This window comes from Pavona decussata, unplaced genomic scaffold (assembly GCF_977016875.1).
Source record: "Pavona decussata unplaced genomic scaffold, jaPavDecu1.1 SCAFFOLD_87, whole genome shotgun sequence".
NCBI lineage: Eukaryota > Metazoa > Cnidaria > Anthozoa > Scleractinia > Agariciidae > Pavona > Pavona decussata.
The window spans coordinates 6041727-6066160 of NW_028145504.1; the positions used below are offsets into that span (position 1 = coordinate 6041727).

At 39.8% G+C, this 24434-nt stretch overlaps 3 protein-coding genes across 5 annotated transcripts in view; all 3 read right to left on the reverse strand.

The window, feature by feature from the left end:
• Positions 1-1739: 1739 nt before the first annotated feature.
• LOC146475063 (uncharacterized) lies at positions 1740-5577 on the reverse strand. Its single transcript, XM_085116800.1, has 2 exons — positions 5401-5577; positions 1740-2611 (listed from the first exon to the last, which is right to left on the reverse strand). The coding sequence occupies exons 1-2, from the start codon at positions 5447-5449 to the stop codon at positions 2226-2228; spliced, it is 435 nt and encodes a 144-aa protein (XP_084972926.1). The 5' UTR covers positions 5450-5577; the 3' UTR covers positions 1740-2225.
• A 3548-nt stretch (positions 5578-9125) lies between these two features.
• Positions 9126-24434, reverse strand: part of LOC146475064 (uncharacterized) — a 28218-nt gene continuing 12909 nt past the window's right edge. Inside the window, exon 4 of one of the 2 annotated variants that reach the window (XR_014866105.1) lies at positions 9126-11029. Coding sequence is in view for 1 of the 2 variants with exons in the window: in XM_085116796.1 (XP_084972922.1) it covers positions 18383-18716 (334 nt within the window). In the remaining variant the exon portion in view is untranslated. Of the gene's footprint in view, positions 11030-18111; positions 18717-24434 lie in introns of those variants that run through there. The other variant, XM_085116796.1, reaches the window with a different exon arrangement.
• Positions 11000-24196, reverse strand: LOC146475065 (uncharacterized). 2 transcript variants are annotated; one of them, XM_085116797.1, is made up of 2 exons: positions 23935-24196; positions 11000-11698 (listed from the first exon to the last, which is right to left on the reverse strand). In XM_085116797.1, exons 1-2 carry the CDS (start codon positions 23981-23983, stop codon positions 11313-11315), a joined length of 435 nt encoding a protein of 144 aa, XP_084972923.1. In that variant the 5' UTR covers positions 23984-24196; the 3' UTR covers positions 11000-11312. The 2 variants fall into 2 exon arrangements, with proteins under 2 accessions (XP_084972923.1, XP_084972924.1); XM_085116798.1 differs by lacking the exon at positions 23935-24196 and adding an exon at positions 15704-15843.

The following is a 24434-nucleotide window of genomic DNA, read 5'->3' on the forward strand; positions in this document are numbered from 1 at the left end:
TCTTATAAAAAAACTGAGTGTAACAGACATAGAAAGGCGATCGTGTGCAAATTCCGAGACGTGTCATAGCTTGAGAAAGGCTTGCGATTAAACAGGAGCTAGAAAATGATAAGAAATAACATTGCTTTGGGAGTGAGCCGGAGATCGATGTTTCAAGAGCTTAACTAGTATTTTTTTCTTTCAGTATTTTGGAAATAAGTCATCAGGTGAAAATTATATTTTGTTTCTATTTTCAATTGTAAAAAAAAAAAAAAAAAAAAAAAATGACAACATAGATGAGTCTCCCTTCCGCCTGACCGTGGGAGATCTGGGTACGAGATTAGCTTCTGAACGGACGACTAGATGCCTTTAACCGTTAAATGATGGAATTTCAGCTGTTGTTTCTATTTTCATTTGTTCTTGGATCCGTATTTCGCGAAGATAAAGTTTCATCACTGAATAAGTTCGAGAGAGAAGAAGGCATTCATTTATGAAAGCTACTTATCGCCGTTACGCGTAAATATTTGAAACGTAGAATTATGTACAGCTACGGTCTTCCTGGACTATTCAATCCCGCTGTCATAATGAGCAAAGAAGCACATATGATTTACAGTAACGCGAACAAAGAAACTACGTCTTCACAAGCTGCTTGCTTTCACAAGAAAACAAGTCGAAATTTTCTGCCTCATCAGCCTGTTGTGTTGGTCAAATGTAAGGGCCAAACTGAAGCATTGACTGCTTACTTCAAAAGAAGAGAAACACATTTTAGTTGATACAATTAAAAATTTCCATCAGTGTTGACATTTTTTATGCATTTCTAGCCATTTTAGAAAACTTAAGTTTAAAACTTTTCCGGGGGACGACATGCCCCAGGACCCCTCGAGTTGTCTCACGCTAACGTGTTCGCTTTAGCTCCCAACGCCCCCCCCCCCCCCCCCAACTCCAAAACCAGCTCCACCGGCCCTGAGAGGGCTGCAAAAGCCCGGGGCGCGCCCTCGCAAGCTGAGGGGAGGAGGACAGGGACCCTCTCCGGACTAGCAACACTAACGAGAGGATTGCGTTACAAGTTGCACAAAAAGATTCACGACTCTACATTCTGGAGCCAGAAGTTTTCTTTCTTCTTCCTCTTCAAACAAAATTAAGCTGGGAAGAGGCTGGACAACGAGCTACGGATCGACGATCAGGCATACTGTAATCTAAAACAATGGAAGAATATCTGAACCCTTGTTCACTTCCTGTTGCTCTCCACGGTCTAAGACAAAATTATATAAAGGACATAAAGCCAGCGCCAAACTCAGTCCTATAAAGTTGCTATTGATGAATCAGAAGGAACTGATTCTCTTTGAGTAATCGGCCTTGGGAGGGGAGAGGGGTTAGTCAGGTACATTAGTGACGGTTACTGTGTTTGAAATTAGCGATTAAAATTTTGACTTACTTGGGCCCAGTTTTCGTCTAATTGGACTTCCTTTGGGCTCTAACAAATTGGTCTCCTTCGCACTTGCCCGTCATAAAAATACCTGAGTAACCCCTACCCCGCCCTCCGGGGGTTGTGGGATTTCTGAATTGAAGTCTTTGCGTGTGTGCAGATAGTCTCCCTCGCAGCCGTTCTGTCTCGTCACGCAACGCTCCTCCCCAGAAGGAGCGTTGCGTGACGATACAGAACAGCTGCGAGGGAGACTACTGCCGCGAGGTGTCTATCCCAAGACGGATAGATGAATCATTATTTTTCTAGAGATTCAAGTCGCAATGTTTTTCTTACCCAACTTTAAATTCCAGGAGATATTTATTAAGCGATGAGGCATAATTTCGTCAGAGCAAACGAACACGATAATGCTCAAAACGTCTGTTGCCTATCAATATGCCGGCCACAGCGGCTAATATGGAATATAGTTCACATGTAATCAGTACAGTCACGACAAACAGAGTACGTTTGATCCAACTATTGTTAAAACACTTTTGATAGATATCCAAAATAAACGCCAAGGCAACTCTTTCCGTTTCATATCTTGAGGTGTCATGCCAAACAGCAGAATTTTGGCGATAGAAATCCTACGAAGCGCACACATCTTTTCAATCAACCCTGTTAGACCTGTTATTGTCAAAGAATATATGTATCCAAATTGTTAATAAATGCTTTAGAATACGATTGCCTTCAGTTATCTTCCTTTCTCGTGTATAGTGTCATCACGTGTTCCCTTACAGGGAGAATCTAAGCAAAGGTAAGGCCCAGCGCTACCCTTCTCGGTTCAGTAGCAACCGAGCACATCCAATACCCAACGCTCTACTACCCAAAGGACCAACACAGGCGTGACACAGAGAGCGAGTGGACGGGAGATTGCGTTACATAGGCTCTTGTTACAACACGACCAGTCGCACTTGAGGCCCGAGACATTTCTGTGATAATAATCGCAAGCCTTTTTCAAGCTATGACACGTCTCAGAATTTGCACACGATCGCCTCTCTATGTCTGTTATAACGTTTTTGGTTTTGCCATGAAGATGAGACCGCATGCAGAAATTCATTCCCTCAGGACAGGTCAATCTGGTTTGACTCTTGTTACACTGTTCAGCGGTAAATGAGGTGCAATTTGACGTCATCCGAGGAGGGCACTGGTAACACTGAATGGATCTAGCTGTGGGTTGAAAAAAAAATACAACTTTCATTTGTAATTGGACATGCTAAGATGCGAGTAATCTTGGATTTCAGATCTTGTCAGTCTTGTCCCCCTTCCCTAAACCCTAACCCTAACCCGACTCCTTAGCGTGCTCCAAATAGCGGGATATACGGGAATACCCCGCCTAACAGGGCTTAATTTTTTACCGTCACAGTAGAGCGGTCTTAACCAAAACCAAAGTAATTACTCTGACCAATCACAACAAACGTCAACAGCACAATGAACCAATCAGAACTCGGAGCAATACATGTAACCGGCGCTAAGCGCGGGAAAATAAGTGGTTTTGTTTTTGCTTCTCATTGGTTGAGAAAATGGCGCGAGTTTTGCTGACCAATCACAGGACCAAAGAGGCAAAAGCGAATTACTTTCGACAAAAAAATTGAAAACTGCTCTTTGTGTAAAACACTACCGTATATACCCGAACATACCGTATATACCTTACCAGAAAGGGGATCGAGCGGAGTTTAAAATTTTAGTCGCAAGGGTCGCAAGAATAGACTTTGAACCAAAAGGGTATAAGTGAAAAAAACTCCAAGTATAGAGTGTGTGCACGGCGGCCATGTTGGAGGACTAAAACAATAGAAGATATTTGCACAAAAATAGAATATATTTCCCAAAGGAAAATCATTGTATTGTTTCGGTCCTCCAACATGGCCGTCGTGCACACACTCTATTGAAAAGGGAAAAAACAAGTGACGAGAAATTCCTGACAGAAATTTATACAACACAAAGATAGCCTTGCTGTACCAATAACGGGAGGGGTACGGGGTACCGTATACTCCTCCTGTCTTTGGCATGTGAATTCGTGAGGCTTTGAACCTTTGGGGTGGGGAGAGGGGAGGGGGGGAGGGCTCCACGCACGGATGAGACTTCTTCAGTTCCCTGCCTCGCCAAAGATTTTTAAAGGTCTTTAGTAGGATCGCCAACGACGAGAGGAACAAAAATCTAGTGGTTCAATTTCATTCAGTCATAAAAACGGACGGAGAAATTTATTTCCGGCTGTTAACCACAGACGCGACGAAAAGCATTCCCTTATTTTTTAATCACGCGAGCGCGCGCGGAAATGGCTTCTTGCGAGGAGACGCGACGCGTGGAGGGACGCGAGTAAACGGTCGATTTGCACGGATCGACCAGTTTCGAAAGTGGGTACAGTGTCTCATGCTCACATTATGTTGTGACGTTTCTCCTTTCGGTTTTCATGTCACGATCACTCAGGTGACTCGCCTAACGTTCTGCACGTGTCGTAAACCTCGCCAAAATTTTGAAGTTTGCTGACAGAACGATTTTGACTGAAGTCACGTCGTGTGCAGAGGCACAAGAAATGTGATCTGAGAAATTTTGGAAGGAATGTAAATTGCGTACTCTGACGTTCTCTGCAAACAGAAAGAAGCAATTAACCTTCAACATCTACTTCAAAACCATTGTCAGGTAAATCAAATAAATGATAACGTGACATTGTAAATACTGATCACAGAAAAACAACAGTGGCCCATTTTCCCGTTGATTTATGCCGCGCGCGAAACCAACGGAAAAAACTCGGTTCGTAACTTTACAGTACGGACCTCGAACTCGGTTGGTAAGAGTAACGCATTTACATAAGTTAGTATTTACATGTAAGAAACAAGTAAACGAGGAGAGTAGTAGTAAGATTTACAATGTACGCAGCCTTATCTTATCTGAAACATGTGTTATTGGAAAGTATTTTTCCGCTTTCGTGTGCGACCCAGTGTATCGACTTCGCTAAAATTAAAACCGGCTAAAATTTCTTTCACTAGAAATCTTGTTTTGAAGTCTTTGTGTTAACCAGCGAAGTAAAAGTGGGCTCAGAGATGAGCTGAAACTAAAGTAGTGAATTTTCCGCTTTCGCTTCGGGTCGAACGTTTGGACTGAAAATGTGCTGTATCTGATCACTTATAACTTTAAAAAGATGAGTAATTTCTAAAACTTTACCGTTGGAAATTATTTTGGTTATAAACTTTACGTGAACAAACCATAATACATGTACCGTACAAGATACACAGGGCTAGAAAGCTTAACAAAATTAATCTTTATCCTGTGAAATCACTTTTAATAAACTGAAAAGAAAGCTAACAGATCAACGGAGCAAAAACAAACTTTAGAGTGCGCCAAGATGATTTCATGCCCCTTTCTTTTTCTTTACGAATTGATTTTTGTGAAAACGCAGCGAAATGAATTACGTAGTGACCGCAAAGTTAGTTCAGAGGGAGCGAACCGACTAAATCTAGCAACAGCGAATTCAGGTCGTCGGTTAACACGAATTTACTCAGCAACAACGAATTGAAGTTAGCGATTACGAATGTTTAGTGGTAACAAAAAAGTAATAAAAATTTAGCGACAGCGAAATTGCGACTACGACGACCATAATAGTAATAACTGCTGTAATAATAACAATAGTACGATTTTCCTCTGTAATATTCAGTTCTGATGTCAGCCTTAGAGGTCAGGCACTCCTGAGGTATTAGTTTCCATTACTCACAGGTTTCGCTATTGAATGAAGTTTCATATCGAAAGAATTTCAGTTGTAGAAACTATTAGCTGATCGATTTCCCGCTCTACATTTAACTTATTTTAGTAACGCAGACGATCAAGAGAAACAGCATTCGTCCAGAACAGCTTACAAGTGCTAAATCCCCATCATTCAAAACAGTAACAGATCGTAACCTTACCGAAGCCATTGTAGTCATTCCGATCGATTCTGCAAGAATCTAACGCTAAAAGTTACTTACCGAGCGAATATAAAGATGAGATGATAACAACAGCTAACACAGTCTTCATGATATGACGAAGAATGCTACTTATCTTTTATCTCTACGTGCAAAGCCAGCAAAGCTCAAAGCTACTGTTAGAATCAATCCGGACTCAACTCCGATTTCGCGGCATGGACCTTGTCACGCACCGTAATTCGTTCCCAGTTCCGCCGAGGATTTGGAAACCATCGCAAGGCACTGTCGGCAAAGAAATATCGTTTAAACACGGAGCGATCCTATAAAAGGGAAGGACACGCCCCCTTTGAAGCGCTTTGTTGGCTTCCAAACGGATCAGTATAATGGTGGATGACGTCGGTAACGGTCGAGGAAAAAAGAGAGAAGAACTATCGTTTGTAAAATCGAAGAGGGAATCGATTTATCAATAAAAATAAGCTAAACGCTAACTATATATCTTGAAAAACACCAGAAATTAGCGAGATTAACGATAATAACGGAAATAATCAAGTTTCGTTGCCGCAATCGAAAGATTATACGAAACTTACCTCGAAATTCGAAATCCTTCTACCAAATACACAGTACAAAGGTCGAAACCATTAAAAACTGAAGCCTGCGACGAACTGGACATCTGTATCCCTTCATCTGAACATGCCGATAACCAAAACGAGTCTGTGTTGTTCGCCAAAACTGGGAGGATTTTCAAAATTTAGCAGATGTTTTCCGCTATACGGCCGCTCGAGTCGTCATGTCGGGTTCAAGTTTATTACCGCTTGTATATCTATCGATCACGTACGTGAAAACTAACTCTACTAATCCGCTGGAAGTGGCAGCAATAAATTCTAAAATTCTATGCACAAGTCAAAAATAAAAACATCTAAACACATTTCGTACCTGATCATGCATATTTGAATAATTTGCTAATTCGAAAAATCACCAAAGATATAAACAAAACACGACCCGATGTTGCTCTCATGTATCTTAAGGATGAAATGATAATGCCAATGGCTCTCACATCAGTATTAAAATTAGCCAGTACCAAATATATTCTAAGTTTTATTATATACAGTAAGCAATAGAGAGCCCGGCTTCAAAAAGATTATCAGCTCCGTCGTCTTGCGTGCGATCGCTCGCCGCTTGAGACACTTCACTTTTCTCCTCCGTTTCCCGCTCCGTTGTGTCTTTTAGGCTTCGCTTCCGCGACTTTGTGTCTTTACTTATCTCTCCCCCACTAAACGACACAAAGGATCGAAGCGATTACATCTCGGAAGCCGGTTTCAGGAGAACAACCTACTTCGAGACAGAGTTTGTTTACGAACTTTATCCTAATCATTTCGGAAATATCTCGAAAGGATAAGATTTTACCAGCCGATAGATGAATTTTCGATCTCAAAATAGACGGATAACTTAATTTATAAATTCTTCTCCTGTAGCCATATTCGTTGGATTGATTTTGCACAAAATAATTCGAACTAAAACAGCTTTTCCGCCAACTCGTCACGTCCTTTCGAATTGACGTTGCGGGAACTTGAACGTGCTAAAATAAGATTTTTGGTAATCGACCAATCTGATACGCGCGTTTTGGATTTTTGATTGACAGTCTGAACTGTTCAGCCTGGTCTTATAGGATCGCTCCGTGTTTAACCCAGCGCACTTTCTATAATATATCAAATCGTTGTTGTTGATGCTTCAGTGCGGGAAAACGTATCACATTACCCGACACGTTACCCCACCAAATCGCTGTGAAGATCAGTCCGCACAAAAGCGAGGTTGCTCCGGGGCATGGGCTCATCCCCACGGGGTACTACTCGGTACTTCAAACCCTGCCCAGGAGCCCATCCCTGCCCTATTTCAGACCAAAACCAGTTCTTAATTTTCCATGAACTCTTTTCAGAACTCGCCTGTAAAATCCATACCCGTTTTCAGATAAGATATGAGATATAAGATATGTCCTAAGTATAAGAGAGATTATAAAGAATTACGTTTTCGGTAAACGGCAAACGGCAGAAACGGACTACGTTTGTCCGCCATGTTTACCTTACATTTGCCGCTCCCAGTTTTCATTTTTCTCAGTAAAATTGAATAGTTTTTTTTGTTAGCATAAATCTCATCTATAGGGGTATCGAATGGTCCCATTCAATTTATGAGTGCTCGCAAAATTTGGCCTTTGCTCGAATTGCTCGCAAAAATTACACGGGTGCTCGCTTGCTCGTGCTCGCAAATTTTTTGCAACTGCTCGCATGCTCGCATTCTGACTCACGTGAAACTACGTGACGTAATTTGGCATCAAGCAGCCGGCCCAATTGGCTGTAAGATGATGGAACTGGTTGAACCGCCCTAGCTTTCGACCTTTTTTTTGCAGGGCGTAACTAATCTATATTTTCGATACTCGATGAAAATCGATAGTAATCGATTGAAATCGATTATAATTTATCGATTAATATCGAAAATTGATGGAAATTGATCGGTCAACTTTTTGTGATTATTGATTTTATCGATTTCTGTAATTAAACAATCGATTTTATCGATTTTGATCGAAAAATATCGAAAACAAAAAATGGGCGACGACGGGTTGGTTGATTCGACGTTCTGTTGCGTTTAATCCATCATCAATCGCTCGAACTAATAAACAGCAACTCAAAACTGATATTAACTCAACAAACATCTCCATAACACTTTATTTGTTTTATTGATATCGATTTATGAATTTGTATGTCACTACGGGGTACTCAGGGGTACTGCACGGGCACAAATCGACAGGAAACACAACCATAAGAGCAATAATGACGGTGTAATGTAGCGTCACTCGTGCGTCAATTTCCGTCAGGATGTCATGCTCTTTTCAACAAATCTTTAGCAAGAGATTTTCGTGGGTAATATTAATCTTCTGAACTGTAACAGAATACAACAAATTAGCACTTGAAAGGTTTGTCCAGGTTTGCACTGAGGTTTGCTGAGGTTTGCCAGGCAGCAAGTACAGCAATATTCCCTTCAGCTGTCCTTACAACCGATATTTAGTCTCTTCATTTCTGTACGTAAATTAAATCGCAAAAAGATGGGAAGCTCTCAAGGTAAGAAATGCTAAGTTATTATCCATTATTACTTAAGTTATCTCCCACTGTTCTTCTCTTGAATACACTGATTCGCAAATACATGTGGGAGAAAATAACACATTTCTACCACTCGATAAAATCAACAGACGTGCCGCTCGCTAGTTCAGCTTCAAATGAAAAAAAAAAAAAAAAAAATGAGTGGCTCTAGCCAAATTTGTGATTATCGATTTTTATCGATTATTATAGCTACTAAATCAACAAATATCGAGTATTATCGAGTACTATCGATTAATCGATTACGTTTTCGATGATCGATTTCGATCAATTTCTTACGCCCTGTTTTTTGAGATGTCAGCCAGATTATTAGCTATTACTTGGCGCAAAACAACGTATCCTATAATAAAAGAGAGATTCCAGCTAGCGGAAAATTTACTAAGTACTCGAAGTGCTCACTGTTCGCCATCTGTATTTTTCTAAAGTGCTCGCTGCTCGCAGGAAAAATTGACAACTGCTCGTGCTCGCAAAAATAAACACACTGCTTGCATGCTCGCAAAGACCATTCGATACCCCTATCTATGTTCTCATTTTTTCCAAGAAAACATAAATGCGAATCTCAAGCAGTTTCCGTTTTTCATAAACGCGATTCTAAATCTCTCTTTTTAATGTATATCCAAACGTCGTTTGAAGACAGGAGTCTAACGTTAAAACGCGTTTATTGGCACGGCACCTTGATTTCAATTATGGTTACTTAAAAGCAGCCATCTTGGCACAAACGATGCAAACTACGGCGTGCCTACTTAAACTGCGCATGCACAATATAACATTAACGTTAGCAGTGACAGATACAAGGAATAAACCTAACTATTGACCTTGTACATCAATTGTTTTAGTTAAATGTGTTTAACCTTACGTTTATTCTTTAATTATCGAGTGCTCAAGATGATGATAATTTGTGAAAATGGGAAACTCGTGAACGATCATCGAGTCATCAAGTTGCTAAAAGGACTATTTCCACACCTACCCTTGCTCCAGAGGCTTTCCATTTTCGTCTACCGGCTCAAACCAAAATTAACAACGAGCCTCGAAAGCGGATTCGCCGTTCAACTGTTTAGTTTGAGGGAGAAAAACTGAAGAAAACCTTTGAGATCAGAGTATAAGCGGGCACCAGTTAATGACTAGTAAGTGTAGTCGGACGTAATTTTGCGTTTTAAAATTGGTTGGCTTTGACAGTAAAAACCACTTGAGATAAAACGACTTTTGCGTTTGCGTCTGAGATTTGACTTAAAAGATCAAAATTCCCATGACACGTCCCTTTATGTATTCCGCTTATACACTCTGTTCTTTTTATAAGAACCTCTAATTTTGGAGCTGAGGCTGAACGTTCTTATAATTTTTTGCGATTTGAGGTTGAAAACGTTCTTAAGACTTTCTTAAATTACATGGTATACACTACATGTATTTCAGTAAATCAAGCATTGCCTGCTCAGATATGGTATCAAGAACTGCTGATTATGACTAACTGATATGTGTGTCACCATACACAAAACATGCCCTTAAGTATTCTGGTTGATTTATATTTGTTACCTAGATTTTATATACAGATTAGCAAAATAAAACAGTTAATCGACTCTCAGCCTGAGGAATGTTCTTAATACGTTCTTAAAATTTTAGCTAATCCCAGCCTCAACGTTCTTATAAAAATGGTTCTTTAAAAAAATGCAGAGTGTACAGGAATCAGAACTTTACAGTACCGTAGTACGCCTGGGGAACTTTTTTCAAACTCCCGAAAATATTTTGGATCGCCGCCGAAAAACTCTGATTTTACATGCACAAAATTCATTATCAAAATACCAATTTTTTGATAATTTTGAAAGCAAAAACATTTGACATGTAACTTTTACAAGTTTAAGAAACACATTGAATTAGTTTGTAAGAAAAAAACTCTGCAATCTGTGAACGGATAAGAAAATTACTTTTCTGGCACGAAAGCTCTTTGGAAGCTTTTGAGAAACACACACCCGGCCAGATTCATGCTATGAAGTGGTTCTAAGTTAAGATATACCTAGGCATTGTTTTTTTATTCCAACAATAGACTTTTGTCAAGAAACAATCCTTAGAATATATAAGGAGTTTAAGAAACTACTACGGCCACGGCAAGGAGATCATCACAAGACAATAGGATTTAATGAGAAAAACCCTGAAAAGCTCTGCACGTGTGTTATAAATTTTGGTACATTTCTTCGCCGCACTCTGCCAAACAACAAAGTGAAATGACCAAATTTAAGGTTTTGTGGAGAGCGAGAGTAGTTGATGGTAAATTTTTCGTTCTCGGCTTTCTCAACTTGAACGCCGTTCTCACCTGTTCTGTTCTAGGATAGTTCGGCCGCATTGTACAAGTTGAACGAATTGGAATATCGCAAAGTAGTACGAGTAACGCGAAGTTATATTTTCAAGCGACGTTTCCGTTGCCGTTGCCGTTGCCGTCGTGGATTCTTAAAGTCCCTATTAACTTAGGAGGATGCGAGTTTCGTAAATTTGGGCCCTGGTTTTAGGTGGCATTAATTTTAAAATTAAAAGTAGAAACAAAATATAATTTTCACCTGATGACATATTTCCAAAATACTGAAAGAAAAAAATGCTAGTTAAATATAAGCTCTTGAAACATCGATCTCCGGCACACTCCCGAAGCAATATTACTTCTTATCATTTTCTAGCTCCTGTTTAACCCGCTGACCATCACTGTACGCAACCACACCGTTAGTGAACTATTTTCTATCTGACATTATTTCACTCGGATACATATGAATGCAACTAGTCTAAAGTAATACTTAAAAAACAAAGCGTTCAAATTTGGTGTGCTTTGATTTCTAAACTGAAATCAGCTTAGAACAGGACCAAACTGAACATGGCTGCAGTCATCATCATTGCGATGCTACCGGTCACCATCGCAATGCTACCGGAGGTGATGAAAGCGCTGTTGCAGAGATCCGTCTCACAGCATGCCACTCGACATTCCTTAACGTCGTCGTTCTTTTCCTTTCCTTCTTTAAGTCTTTCACACATTTTCTTAACCATTTCGCAACGCTCTTTTGACCTACATGATCGGTACTCAAATTCGTTGTCACCTGTATCCGAGCCGTGCATCCTCAGGCATGTCTTGCCGGCGGTAGAATTGCACTCCACCTCTTTCTGATCTTTTTCGCACTGAGCAGTGGAGTAAGGCTCGCCTTCGTTTTCCCGTTCACACTTGTAGCACTTTGAGGAATTGGCTGGAAATAAATTTAACATAACCTTAATTGTTTGGGGGCTTCACACTAGAGCTTGTAAGTATAATCTAAGTGCACTTGAAACCTACTTGAGTGTGAAGGGGTAAAACCTACCAACTTGAACTTTACTTAGTGACCATGGAAACGTTCGTAGTTCAAAGAAGCCGAAGTACACCGCCAAGTATGGCCAACACCACACTTAAGAACGTACTTGACCAATAGGAAAAGGGAAACCAACTGATAGCCACATGCTGCGGTGCCAGGACAGAAAAATTTTGCCGTGAACTAAAATTAATCAAAAAAAAAAAAAAAAAAAAAAAAAAATCAAAATGATAAGCTGGAGATACGCCTCGCAGTTTGAGGACTCCATGGAACACTCTTTTTTGTTAGTAAACATAAAAAAGAAGGAAAAGCCGATACAAATAGTTAAACTTACGATCTTATTTGACAGCCTGAAACATCGATTTTCAGTTCAGAAGATGTCGCCTGTTCTTTTGTTTTGTCGCCAAGTACTCGTAAACAATAAAGTACCTATGCATTTCCTGTAATGTTAAAACTCTCTGAGTTAAAATTAAAGACAAAATAAAGAGTAAACAACATAAAACGTTTTTCCGCTGCAAAGGCTCCATGATTTTCCGGCGAGCAATCGCATTTCTGATTTTACCGCGAACGATGATTGACAGCTTGTGCTTCAAGTGTATACTTTGTCACCAGGTGTGAAGCCAAGTTTTCTAAAGTGCGACTTGAGATTTTCAAGTGCACTTTAATCAAGTGCTCACTTGGAACAAACTTAGTTGGTAGTGTGAAGCTAACAGTTATTAGGGAGCTTAAGCAACGACGACGGCAACGGCAACGACAACGACGCAAAACAATAGGTTTAATGAGCAAAAACAATCACTCTGCACGTGCGTTTTACACTTTGGTACATTTCTTTGCCGTCCTCTGCAAAACTACAACGTGAAATGACCACATTAGATAGATTAGATTAGATTAGATAGCAGTTTATTGTGAAAATACGCTTAGCTTTTGTGAGACCAGCAACCTAGGCTCACCAGCTAGTTTACAGGTATTTCACACTAAATGATTAGAATAACTAACACAAATTAAAAAAACAAAAAATTCAAATGGCATACTAGATAAAATTTAAATTTCTAATACAAATTAATCATCATACGTAAAACAAAAATGAGGTTTTGTAGAGAACGTCAACGGACGAAGGTGAATTTTTCATTTTCTTTCTTAACTTGTTCGCCGCTCCTACCAATTTGGTTCCTGGATAGTTCGCCGTTTCTGTAGAAGTTAAACGAGTTAAAATAATCGCGAAGTAGCACAAATGGAATAAAGTTATATTTTCAGGTGACCTTATCGTTGCCGTTGCAGTTGTCGTTACTTAAGCTCCCTATTAGATCTAGTGCGCATGAGCACAATTTTTTTTTTTATGCAACACGACTCAGACAAAGAATAAGTTTACTTCTATTTAAATGACGGAACAACAGCAACGTGGAATTTAAAAAAAAAAAGACGACTAGTATTTCTTTGGTGAAAATCTTGGCTTAATTTCCCCATGGTACCCTCCCTTGTGTTAAAGTCAAAGACCTGATGAAATTCATGGCAGCTGGTTCAGTATCAAACATTGCTTCGTTTCATCGGTGATGATCTCTCATTTTGCGGAAACTAATTGATGAGTAATGTATGTGATTATTCAACACACTGTTGACTGTCCAAATATGGTCATGGCGCCCTCAATATTCTTCGAATTCTTCTGTACACAACACATATTCTGACTGAGATAAACGTGTATCGGGGGGAAGAATATAACAAAAAATGACCAACTCCAGCTTTTCTGAAGTAGACTTGTGCTTCGCTATCAATACGTTGAATAATAAAAACATTATCCAGCTCAGTCAGTAATATACCTTCCTCTCTTACCTTCATCCTCTCTTGACCTTCAGCAAAATTAACCCCGTTAGTGGATCCCCCTTGGATCCCCTTAATTAATATTCCTTAGTGTCTAGTCAATGACGTCATCTATGGTTATAACCTAGGGAAAAAATGCCTTCCTCCATACTAATTAAAGGCTGGTTTCCATATGATCGCAGATTGCAGAATGAGGATCGCAATGAGGCCTGCGATCGTCTGCGATCCTGCGATCACGACCGTAGAAGATAGAACCATGTTCTAATCTCCTGCGATCGTCTGCGATCTGATCATCTGCGATCAATTGCGATTGTGCAATCATATGGAAACCAAAGTTTTGCGATCCGCGATCGAAACGCATCCCATAATATTTCGAGTTCTCTCCCACGATTCAACGCTCGTGTGTTCGATTGTAGGAACGGTCTACGTTATGAATGTGTTTATTATTGCAGCCGCAGAGATTTTAACGACAAGAACAAAAAGGCCAGCTATTGGGACAAAATCGGGCAGAAGATTCATTTATCGGCCGAGGAAGCGGAGGCCAAATTTCTCCAACATAAGAACTGCATACTGGCGCGTAACTAAGGTTTCGATAGGGGTGTTCGTTGAGCCCCATATCTCGCTGAGCGCCGGAGGCGCTCTTACTTGGGGGATCCGTAGGCATGCTCCCCCGGAAATTTTTGAAAATCTAGGTTCCCAGAAACTTCATTTCCTGCATTTTGAGACCCATTTTAGGCAAATCACAACTTTGTTTTACAGCAGCTTTTTTAGCGATATATACATCATTTCGACGGCATAATTGTTTCCACTTAAACAAGAAAGTTCAATGTACATTCCGCGCCCTGTCAAGTTCTGATAGCTATTCGATCTGCTGATAGTCATACACCAAGGTGGTAAACTGCATCAATCTCGGGTGTAGGCCTTCGAACAACTTGACTATTTCGTCAAGATTGACAGGCATATCATATTTGATATGCATTAGAGCCAGGGTGGACAGCCTACTCTCTCCCATGGTACACCTCATGTAGTTGTTCAACCTCCACATTTCGCTTATGGAACGTTCACATTCACGACGGAATGTTCTCGGGCGAACTTGTACGTAATTGCGCGTGAAACTCAACAAGGCTTGAACTATTAAGTTTGAAGTGAATCGCATTCAGAGAACAAAACGTATCGCAAAGCATGCTCTTCTATGGCTTTTTCGGGCGGATGCGGTTTTACCGCCAAAATGAAACGTCATTAAAATTAATCTTCCAAGGGTTCTTGACAATTTTTATTTTTACTGAGGATAAGACATAAGGCCTAAAGAACGGGTTTATATCTCTATTTTTCTTTGGTTGATGTATTTCGACCACAGGAACTTTATTTAAAAGTTTTTTTCCGCCATTATTGATCCCCAGTCAAAGGGGGTTCGTTCGAACCCCTCGATCCCCCCCTCCTACGCGCCTGATAACTTTATAAAGATGAGTAATTTCTAAAGCTTCACCGGCGGAAATTATTTTGGTTATAAACTTTACATTGGCAAACCATAATACATGTACCTTGCAAGGTACAAAGGGCTAGAAAGCTTAACAAAATGAATCTTTACCCTGTTAAATCACTTTTGACCAACTGAAAAGACAGCTAACAGATTAAAGAAGCAAAACATACTTTAGACTGCGCCAAGATGATTTCATGCCCCTTTCTTTTTCTCTACGAATTCATTTTTGTGAAACGCAGCGAAATTAATTACGTAGTGACCCCAAAGTTAGTTCAGAGGGAGCGAACTGAATTCAAGTCGTCGGTAGTTCTGATGTCAGCCTTAGAGGTCAGGCACTCGCGAGGTATTAGTTTCCATTACTCACAGGTTTCGCTATTGAATGAAGTTTCATATCGAAAGAATTTCAGTTGTAGAAACTATTAGCTGATCGATTTCCCGCTGTACGTTTAACTTTCAGTAACGCAGACGATCAAGAGAAACAGAATTCGTCCAGCACAACGCACAAGTACAAAATCCCCATCATTCTAAACAGTAACAGATCGTAACCTTGACGAAACCCTTGTAGTCATTGTGATCGATTCTGTAAGAATTTAACGCTAAAAGATACTTACCGAGCGGATATAAAGATGAGATGATAACAACAGCTAACACAGTCTTCATGATATGACGAAGTATGTTACTTATTTTTTTTACCTCTACGTGCAAAGCCAGCAAAGCTCAAAGCTACTGTAAGAATCAATCCAGACTCAACTCCGATCGCTCCATGGGCCTTGTCACGCACTTAATTCGTTTCCAGTTCCGCCGAGGATTTGGAAACACCCGCGATTGCGATAGCCTCCCACGCAGTCGTTTTTAGGGGACTCGTATTTGTGGGGTTTAGGAAATACGGGTCCGCTAAAAACGACTGCGTGGGAGGCTACGATCGCGAGGCACTGTCAGCAAAGAAAAATCGGCCAACCCAGCGCACTTTCCATAACATATAAAATCGTTGTTGTTGACGCTTCTTTGCGGGAAAACTTATCACATTACTCGACACGTTACCCACTAAATCGCTGTGAAGATCAGTACGCACGGAAGCGAGCTCGCTCCGGGGAATGGGACTCATCCCCCGGGGGGTACTACTCGGTACACCAAACCCTGCCGAGGAGCCCATCCCTGCCCTATTTCAGACCAAAATCAGTTCTTAATTTTCCATGAACTATTTTCAGAATTCGTCTGTAAAATCCATACCGTTTCCAGACCTGTATTTGCTTCATTTCAGATTGCATAATATGCCCTAAGTATTAGAGAGATTTACTGAATTACGTTTTCAGTAAACGGCAAACGGCAGAAACGGACTACGTTTGTCCGCCATGTTTACCTTACATTTGCCTCTCGCAGTTTTCATGTTCTCAGTAAAATTGAGTAGTTTTTTTGTTAGCATCAAAGACTAGAAGTATTTTGCATTCATCTCGTTCATGTTCTCATTTTTTCAAGAAAACATAAACGCGAATCTCAAGCAGTTTCCGTTTTTCGTTAACGCGATTCGAAATCTCTCTATTCAATGGATGTACAAAAGTTGTTTAACGACAGGAGTCTAACTTTAAAATGCGTTTATTGGCACGGCACCTTGACTTCAATTATGGTTACTTAAAAGCAGCCATCTTGGCACAAATGATACAGCGTGTCTAACTGCGCATGCGCAATATAACATTAACGTTAACAGTGGCAGATACAAGGAACAAACATAACTATTGACCTTGTACATCAATTGTTTTAATTAAATGTGTTTAACCTTAAGTTTATTCTCTAATTATCGAGTGCTCAAGATGATGAAAATTTGTGAAAATGGGAAACTCATGAACGATCATCGAGTCATGGAGGTGCTAAAAGGATTATTTCCACACCTACCCTGTCTCTAGAGGCTTTCTTTTTTCGTCTTCCGGCTCAAACTAAAATTAACCGACAACGAGCCTCGAAAGCGGCTTCGCCGTTCAACTGTTTAGTTTGAGGAAGAAAACTGAAGAAAACCTTTGAGATCAGAGTATAAGCGGGAACCAGTAAAAACCGTTTGAGATGGAACGAATTTGCGTTTGCGTCTGAGATTTGACTTAAAAAGATCAAAATTCCCGTGACACGTCCCTCTATATATTCGGCTTATACAGGAATCGGAATTTTACGGTGCCATAGTACGCCTGGGGAACGTTTTTCAAACACCCGAAATATTTTGAACCCGAAAAACTCTGATTTTACATGCACAAAATTCATTATCAAAATACCAATTTTTTGAAAATTTTGAAAGCAAAAACATTTTAACTTTTACAAGTTTTAGAAACATATTGAATTAGTTTGTACAAAAAAAACTCCGCAATCTGAAAACGGATAAGCAAGTTACTTTTCTGGCCCCGAGAGCTCTTCGGAAGCTTTTGAGAAACGCACGCCCGGCAGCCAGATTCATGCCATGAAGTCCTTCTAAATTAAGATATATCTAGGGATTGTTCATTAAAAATGGGCTTTTTTATTACAACAATAGACTTTTGTCAAGAAAAAATCCTTAGAATATACAAGGAGTTTAAGAAACTACTACGGCCACGGCAAGGAGATCATCACAAGACAATGGGATTTAATGAGAAAAAACCCTGAAAGGCTCTGCACGTATGTTATAAATTTTGGTACATTTCTTCGCCGCACTCTGCCAAACAACAACGTGAAATGACCACATTCAAGGTTTTGTGGAGAATGTGAGTACATGATAGTAAATTTTTCTTTCTCTTCCTCAACTTGAACGCCATTCCCACCTGTTCTGTTCCAGAAAAGTTGGGCAGCATTGTACAAGTTGAACGAATTGGAATAATCGCAAAGTAGTTCGAGTAACGCGAAGTCATATTTTCAAGCGACGTTTTCGTTGCCGTTGCCGTCGTGGATTCTTAAAGTCCCTATTAACTTAGGAGGGTACGGGTTTGGTGAAGCTGGGCCCAGGTTTTTCGTGGCCTAAATTTTACAATTGAAAGAAGAAACAAAATATAATTTTCACCTGATGACTTATTTCGAAAATACTGAAAGAAAAATATGCTAGTTAAGCTCTTGAAACATCGATCTCCGGCACACTCCCAAGGCAATGTTTAAACTTTTATCTCCTATAGCTCTTGTTTAAGCCGCTGACCATCACTGTACGTAACCACACCGTTAGTAAACTATTTTCTATCTGACATTATTTTACTCGGATACATATGGGTGCAACTAATCTGAGGTAATACCTATTAGCAAAGCGTTCAAATTTGGTCTGCTTTGATTTCTAAACTGAAATAAGCTTAGAACAGGACCAAACTGAACATGGCTGCAGTCATCATCGCGATGCTACCGGAGAACATGAAGGCGCTGTTGCAAAGATCCGTCTCACAGCAAGCCACTTGACATTCCTTAACTTTCACCTTTTCCTTTTCTTCTTGACTTCCTTTACACATTTCCTTAGCTCCTTCGCAAACCTCTTTCGACGAACATGATCGTAACTCAACTTCGTTGTCATCTGTCTTCGTGGAGTGTCCCTTCATGCAGGTCACGCCGGTAGAATTGCAGTCCACCACTTTCTGATCTTTTTCGCACTGAGCAGTGGTGTAAGACTCGCCTTTGCTTTTCGGTCCGCAGCTGTAGCACATGAAGGAACTGGCTGGAAATAAATTGAACATAACCTTGTTATTAGATATAGTGCGCATGAGCACAGCGATGAAGCCTGCAGGACACAGCGGCAAAATGAGCGCGCATGCTCGTCACGCGTGATCAATCTCACTCGGCAAAAACGGCGGCATTTTTAAAATTCCCATCTTTGTTTTCGTTTCGCGGGGATAAGCCCAAATCAAAATAGATAAGGTTGCCGCTTTCAGGAAAGGTTCCGTCGAACTTCCCCTATCACATCTTATTCAACAACAAAAAAAAATATTGTGGTAACAGGTGTGAATTTGGCGACTGAAGTGGAGCATTCGTAATCGATTCTCGCTCGAATCAAAAAACTGCGAAGCATGCGCACTCATTTTGCCGCTGTGTCGGTCCGCAGTGGTTCTTTGAAACCAGCCTCGTTCCCAGGCCTCCTCGCGCTTATCAAGTAACGAGCTGAGCTTTTACTCAGAGGCTTGGGATCGAACTCCCGGGCGCGTCTTTCTGATCAGTTTAAGGGGTTACGTCACATATAACCACCCACCAACGATGACTGGGAACGAATCTGCTGTAGAAAGCATCCTCGTCGTTTTGTTTTGTATGTTTGTCATTCAGTGAAGCGCTTGAGGGGGCAGTCATCGTGAGCACATATTAATGTTCACGGAAAAGCCCCTGACGAAAATACCATTTAAAAATGGAAGCGACTTCGCTATCATCCCAAATCGTGTAACGCAATATACGTGGTTTTCGTTTTTACACAAAACGTTAGTCTAAGAGACCCCAATTGACAGTTTAGGCCAGTTAAGTACAAGGTAAAGCGAAAAGCTTTTTTATTGTTTCAGTTTGTTGTCAAAATACCAATTCCACCTTTGAATTCGTATCAATTCAATTCAATTCAATTTTATTCACACTTATTCGAACGAAATACAATATATTTTATAGTAAGAAAAAAAATTAAACGTGCAGAGCAATTTGTTGAATGATTTTTCCTTCTACGGAAGAAGTGCGTAGTGGCCAAAGGAGCAAGGCTTTCGTGTTTGCCACTACCTCTGTGCAGTTAAATAAAATAGGGGGGAGGTAGAATTTATATCGCTGGTTGAAGAGCTCTGCTAGTTAAATTAGGCTTGGGAGAGGAAAATACATCAGTAAGGAAAAAAAATGTTTCCAGCAAATACAAAAGTATATAGTATACGTTGAATTGGTGTACGTTGAATTGTATATATTATTTATGTTTGGCTGTCAAGTAGAAAAAGTTTGTATTTCTTTTTAAAAGCATTGTAAGGCAGACACTTAACTGCCATTGGAATTGTTTCCCAGGTTTGGGATGACACTACTCTAAACCGTGCTAAACCATAATTAGTTCTAGAAAATGGTCTGTACAGGTTTTGACTAGTGGCAAATCTGGTATTATATTTATGGATATCAGACGCTGGGGAAACAAGATCATGGAGGGCAGGGGGTCTTTCCTTTTTGTTGTATTATAATTTATGCACAAGGAAACCAATTTCAACTTAAAAATATTTTCTAGCTTAAGGATTTCTAATACAGTCAAGTATGGTGTTGTACAGTAATAGCCCACGTATAAGAACCTAAATTTTCCAATTTAGCCTAAATAGGTTCTTATATAAATGGTACTTAAAGCAGATTTAGGCTACCAAGGTTCTTAAAATAGGTTCTTATATTTTCATATGAATTTCATCTGAATATACTATATATATATTATAAATATCATCTCACAACTCAGTATAATGGCAAACACAATAGACATACAACATGGTACTTAAGCTTGAGAGAAAATATAGTTATGTCAAGTTACTTTTAAATAGATGATGACCTTAATTCGGCAGTTTCTACCTATACACTTTTACAGCAACCCCACTGATAAGAACCTAACTTAAAATTTTAGCCTAAATAGGTTCTTATGTGGAGGGGGCTTAAAGTGAAAATTTTAGCCTAACAGGTTCTTAAAACCCAGGTTCTTATACGCGGGCTATTACTGTATTTCTCTTTTGTCTGCAAAGAACATGCAGCGAAGGCACTTATTATGGCTTATTTTTTATCTTTTTAAATTTTGCTTGGCATGCAGTACCCCAGCTCATTAACCCGTAATTTAGATACGGATATATGAGCGTATAGTATAGTTGTTTAAGCGTATTTATAGAGACATAGTATCTAAGTTTAGATAAAATTCCAGTGTTTTTTGTTATTTTGTTGCTAATGTACTGGAGCTGGGCATCCCATCTTAAACAATCATCGATTAAGACGCCCACGTATTTGATTTGAGATTTTTGTTCTATGTCACAGGCCGATACTCGAACATCAACTTTCTTCCTAGGCGAGGTTATTAACATATAATGGGTCTTCTTGAAGTTAATTTATAGCTTATTTTCTGCACAGTATCAGTAGAGTTAAAATGATAACACTCAGGATTATACTGTCTAGAAACCATTACAAAAATGACAAAAGCAGCCTACAGACTCAGGAAAGAATGATTTATTCCTAATAATTTTGTTTTTATGCAATATGACTCAGACAAAGAATAAGTTTACTTCTAATTGAATGACGGAATAACAGCTATATACGTGTATCGGGGGGAAGAATATAACAATTAATGACCAACTCCAGCTTTAAACAGGGTAATGGGCTCCTGCTTTGAACCAAAAGGGTATAAGTAAAAAAACTCCAAGTATTGGAAAGGGAAGAAACCAGCGACGAGAAATTCCCAACAGAAATTTATACAACACAAAGATAGCCTTGCTGTACCAATAACGGGAGGGGTACCGTATACTCCTCCTGCTGTCTTTGGCATGTGAATTCGTGAGGCTTTGAACCTTCAGGGTGGGGGCTCCACGAATGAGACTTCTTCGGTTCCCTCGCCAACGATTTTTAAAGGTCTTTAGCCGGTAGGATCACCAACGAAGAGAAGAACAGAAATCTGGTGGTTCAATTTCATTCAGTCATAAATATAATACAGACGGAGAAATTTATTTCCGGCTGTTAACCACTGACGCGACGAAAATTAAAAGCATTCCCTTTTTTTCTTAATCACGCGAGCGCGCGCGGAAATGGCTTCCTGCGAGGAGACACGACGCGTGGAGGGACGCGAGTAAATGGTCGATTTGCACGGATCGACCAGTTTCGAAAGTGGGTACAGTGTCTCACATTATGGCGTGATGTTTCATGTCACGATCACTCAGGTGACTCGCCTAACGTTCTGCACGTGTCGTAAACCTCGCCAAAATTTTGAAGTTTGCTGACATGACAGAACGATTTTCAAGACTGAAGTCACGTCTTGTACAGAGTTGCACAAGAAGGAATGTAAGGTCATGTAAATTGCGTACTCTGACGTTCTCTGCAAACAAAACGAAGCAATTGACCTTAAATATCTACTTCAAAACCATTGTCAGGTAAATCAAATAAATGATAACGTGACATTGCAAATACTGATCACAGGAAAACAACAGTGGCCCCTTTAATTTTCCCGTCGATTTATGCCGCGCGCGAAGTCAACGAGAAAAAATTCGGTCCGTAACTTACAGTACGGACCTCGAACTCGGTTAGTAAGAGTAAAGCATTTACATAAGTTAGTATTTAAATGTAAGAAATTAGTAAACGAGGAGAGCAGTGGTAGAATTTACAATGTACGCAATCTTAGAGTGATAAAAATCTGCGAGTGTGTGAGCCATGCGAGCCGTGCGAGCCATGCGAGCCATACGAGCCGTGCGAGCCATGCGAGTCACGCGAGTCATGCGAGCCACAGTATAAATGTCAAGAATTTTTATTTGTTGTATTTACATTCACATAAGAACAAGAACAAGAGCATCGGAACAAGATGAATAACATCGCAATATTAAATTCTTACAGTGGGACAACGCAAACCATGATACTTTTTGTTCCAGTCAACCCAGGTCACGCGTGAACGATATTTTTGAAATTTGAACGGAGTTTTGAAATTTACATGTCAGTTTTGAAAGTTGCCAACGAGATTTCAGAGTTCCCGTATAAATTTCCCTAGCTTATTGACGGTATAAAGCTATGAATTTTTCTTTACACTGCAAAATTGAATATTTCAAGCATAACAATTGTTTCCCAAGGGCCCCACTGAAAACCGCCAAGGCGAGTGGGCTCCCTGGATAAATATTATTATTATTATTATTATTATTATTATTATTATTATTATTATTATTATTATTATTATTATTATTATTTTGTATTAAGTATTTTGAATCTTTTTTTTTTTCAGTTAATGCGTCTTTTTTGGAACGATTTCCAAAGAAATGTCCAACATTCCATTCACACGTCGGACATTACAAAGAGAAATTCGAATGTTCATTTCATTCTTGGAAATACTTTTCACGCGTGACCTGGGTTGACTGTAATTGACACGTCAGGGCTGATTGTCAGTGTCATTCCAAACTTGTAAGGTATGATAAATGAGTACTCAAAGATGAGCGAAGTCAATATTGTCGCACTAAATTCAATTTGAAAAGAAGCAGCGTAACAGAAGCATTTTTTTTTCTTGAATGAAGTTCCACGTGGATATCAATGAATGACATGTATCAATAGATACCTATTCGAGTAGTGGTGCCGCCGTATGTTTTTCTCGGATTTTTTTTCTGAAGTCTTGAACCTTAATAAATTTTTGCGTATTGTTTTTATTTTTTTGCACATCTTGGGCGATTTTGAATAGGCAAAATTCTCTCCAAAATTATAACAAAAACGAAAACAAAGAAAAAAATTCGTCCAAAATTTTCTCACGCGAATGTAAATAAAACAAATAAAAATTCTTAACATTTGCACTGTGGCTCGCATGACTCGCGTGACTCGCATGGCTCGCACGGTGGCTCGCATGGCTCGCTGGCCAACGACCATAATAGTAATAACAATGGTACGATTTTAATTAGATCCTCGGTAATATTGGGTTCTTTATATTAGTTTCCATTACTCACACAGTCAAAGGTTTCGCTATTGAATAAAGTTTCAAAACGATAGAATTTGTAGAAACTATAAGCTGATAGATCAATTCCTGCTCTACATTTAACTTATTTTAGTAACGCAGACGATCAAGAGAAACAGAATTCGTCCAGTACAACGCACAAGTGCAAAATTCCCGATTGCAACGAGGATCATTCAAAACTGTAAACAGATCGTAACCTTACCGAAGAGTCATTGTGATCGATTCTGTAAGAATTTAACGCTAAAAGATACTTACCGAGCGCATATAAAGATGAGATGATAACAATAGCTAACACAGTCTTCATGATATGACGAAGAATGCTACTTGTTTTTTATCTCTACGTGCAAAGCCAGCAACTCAAAGCTTCGCGGCATGGGCCTCGTCACGCACCCTAATTCGTTCCCAGTTCCACCGAGGATTTGAAAAACCGCGATCGCGAGGCACTGTACGTAGCAAAGAAATATGGTTTAACCCAGCGCACTTCCTATAATGTGTAAAATCGTTGTTGCTGACGCTTCAGTGCGGGAAAACTTATCACATTACCCGACACGTTACCCACCGATGCAAATCGCTGTGAAGATCAGTCCGCACGGAAGCGAGCTTGCTCCGGGGCAGGAGTCTCATCCCCAGGGGGTACTACTCGGCACTTCAAACTCTGCCCAGGAACCCATCCCTGTCCTATTTCAGACCAAAATCAGTTCTTAATTTTCCATGAACTCTTTTCAGAACTCGCCTGTAAAATCCATACCGTTTCC

Bases quoted from the DNA above. Each gene is read 5' to 3' on its own strand.
- LOC146475065 (XM_085116797.1), bottom strand. From the start codon at position 23,983: ATGAAGACTGTGTTAGCTATTGTTATCATCTCATCTTTATATGCGCTC. The intron at 11,699-23,934 runs GTAAGTATCTTT...ATTTATTTCCAG, and splicing joins CTCATCTTTATATGCGCTCG to CCAATTCCTCAAAGTGCTAC.
- LOC146475063 (XM_085116800.1), bottom strand. From the start codon at position 5,449: ATGAAGACTGTGTTAGCTGTTGTTATCATCTCATCTTTATATTCGCTC. The intron at 2,612-5,400 runs GTAAGTAACTTT...TTCAACCCACAG, and splicing joins CTCATCTTTATATTCGCTCG to CTAGATCCATTCAGTGTTAC.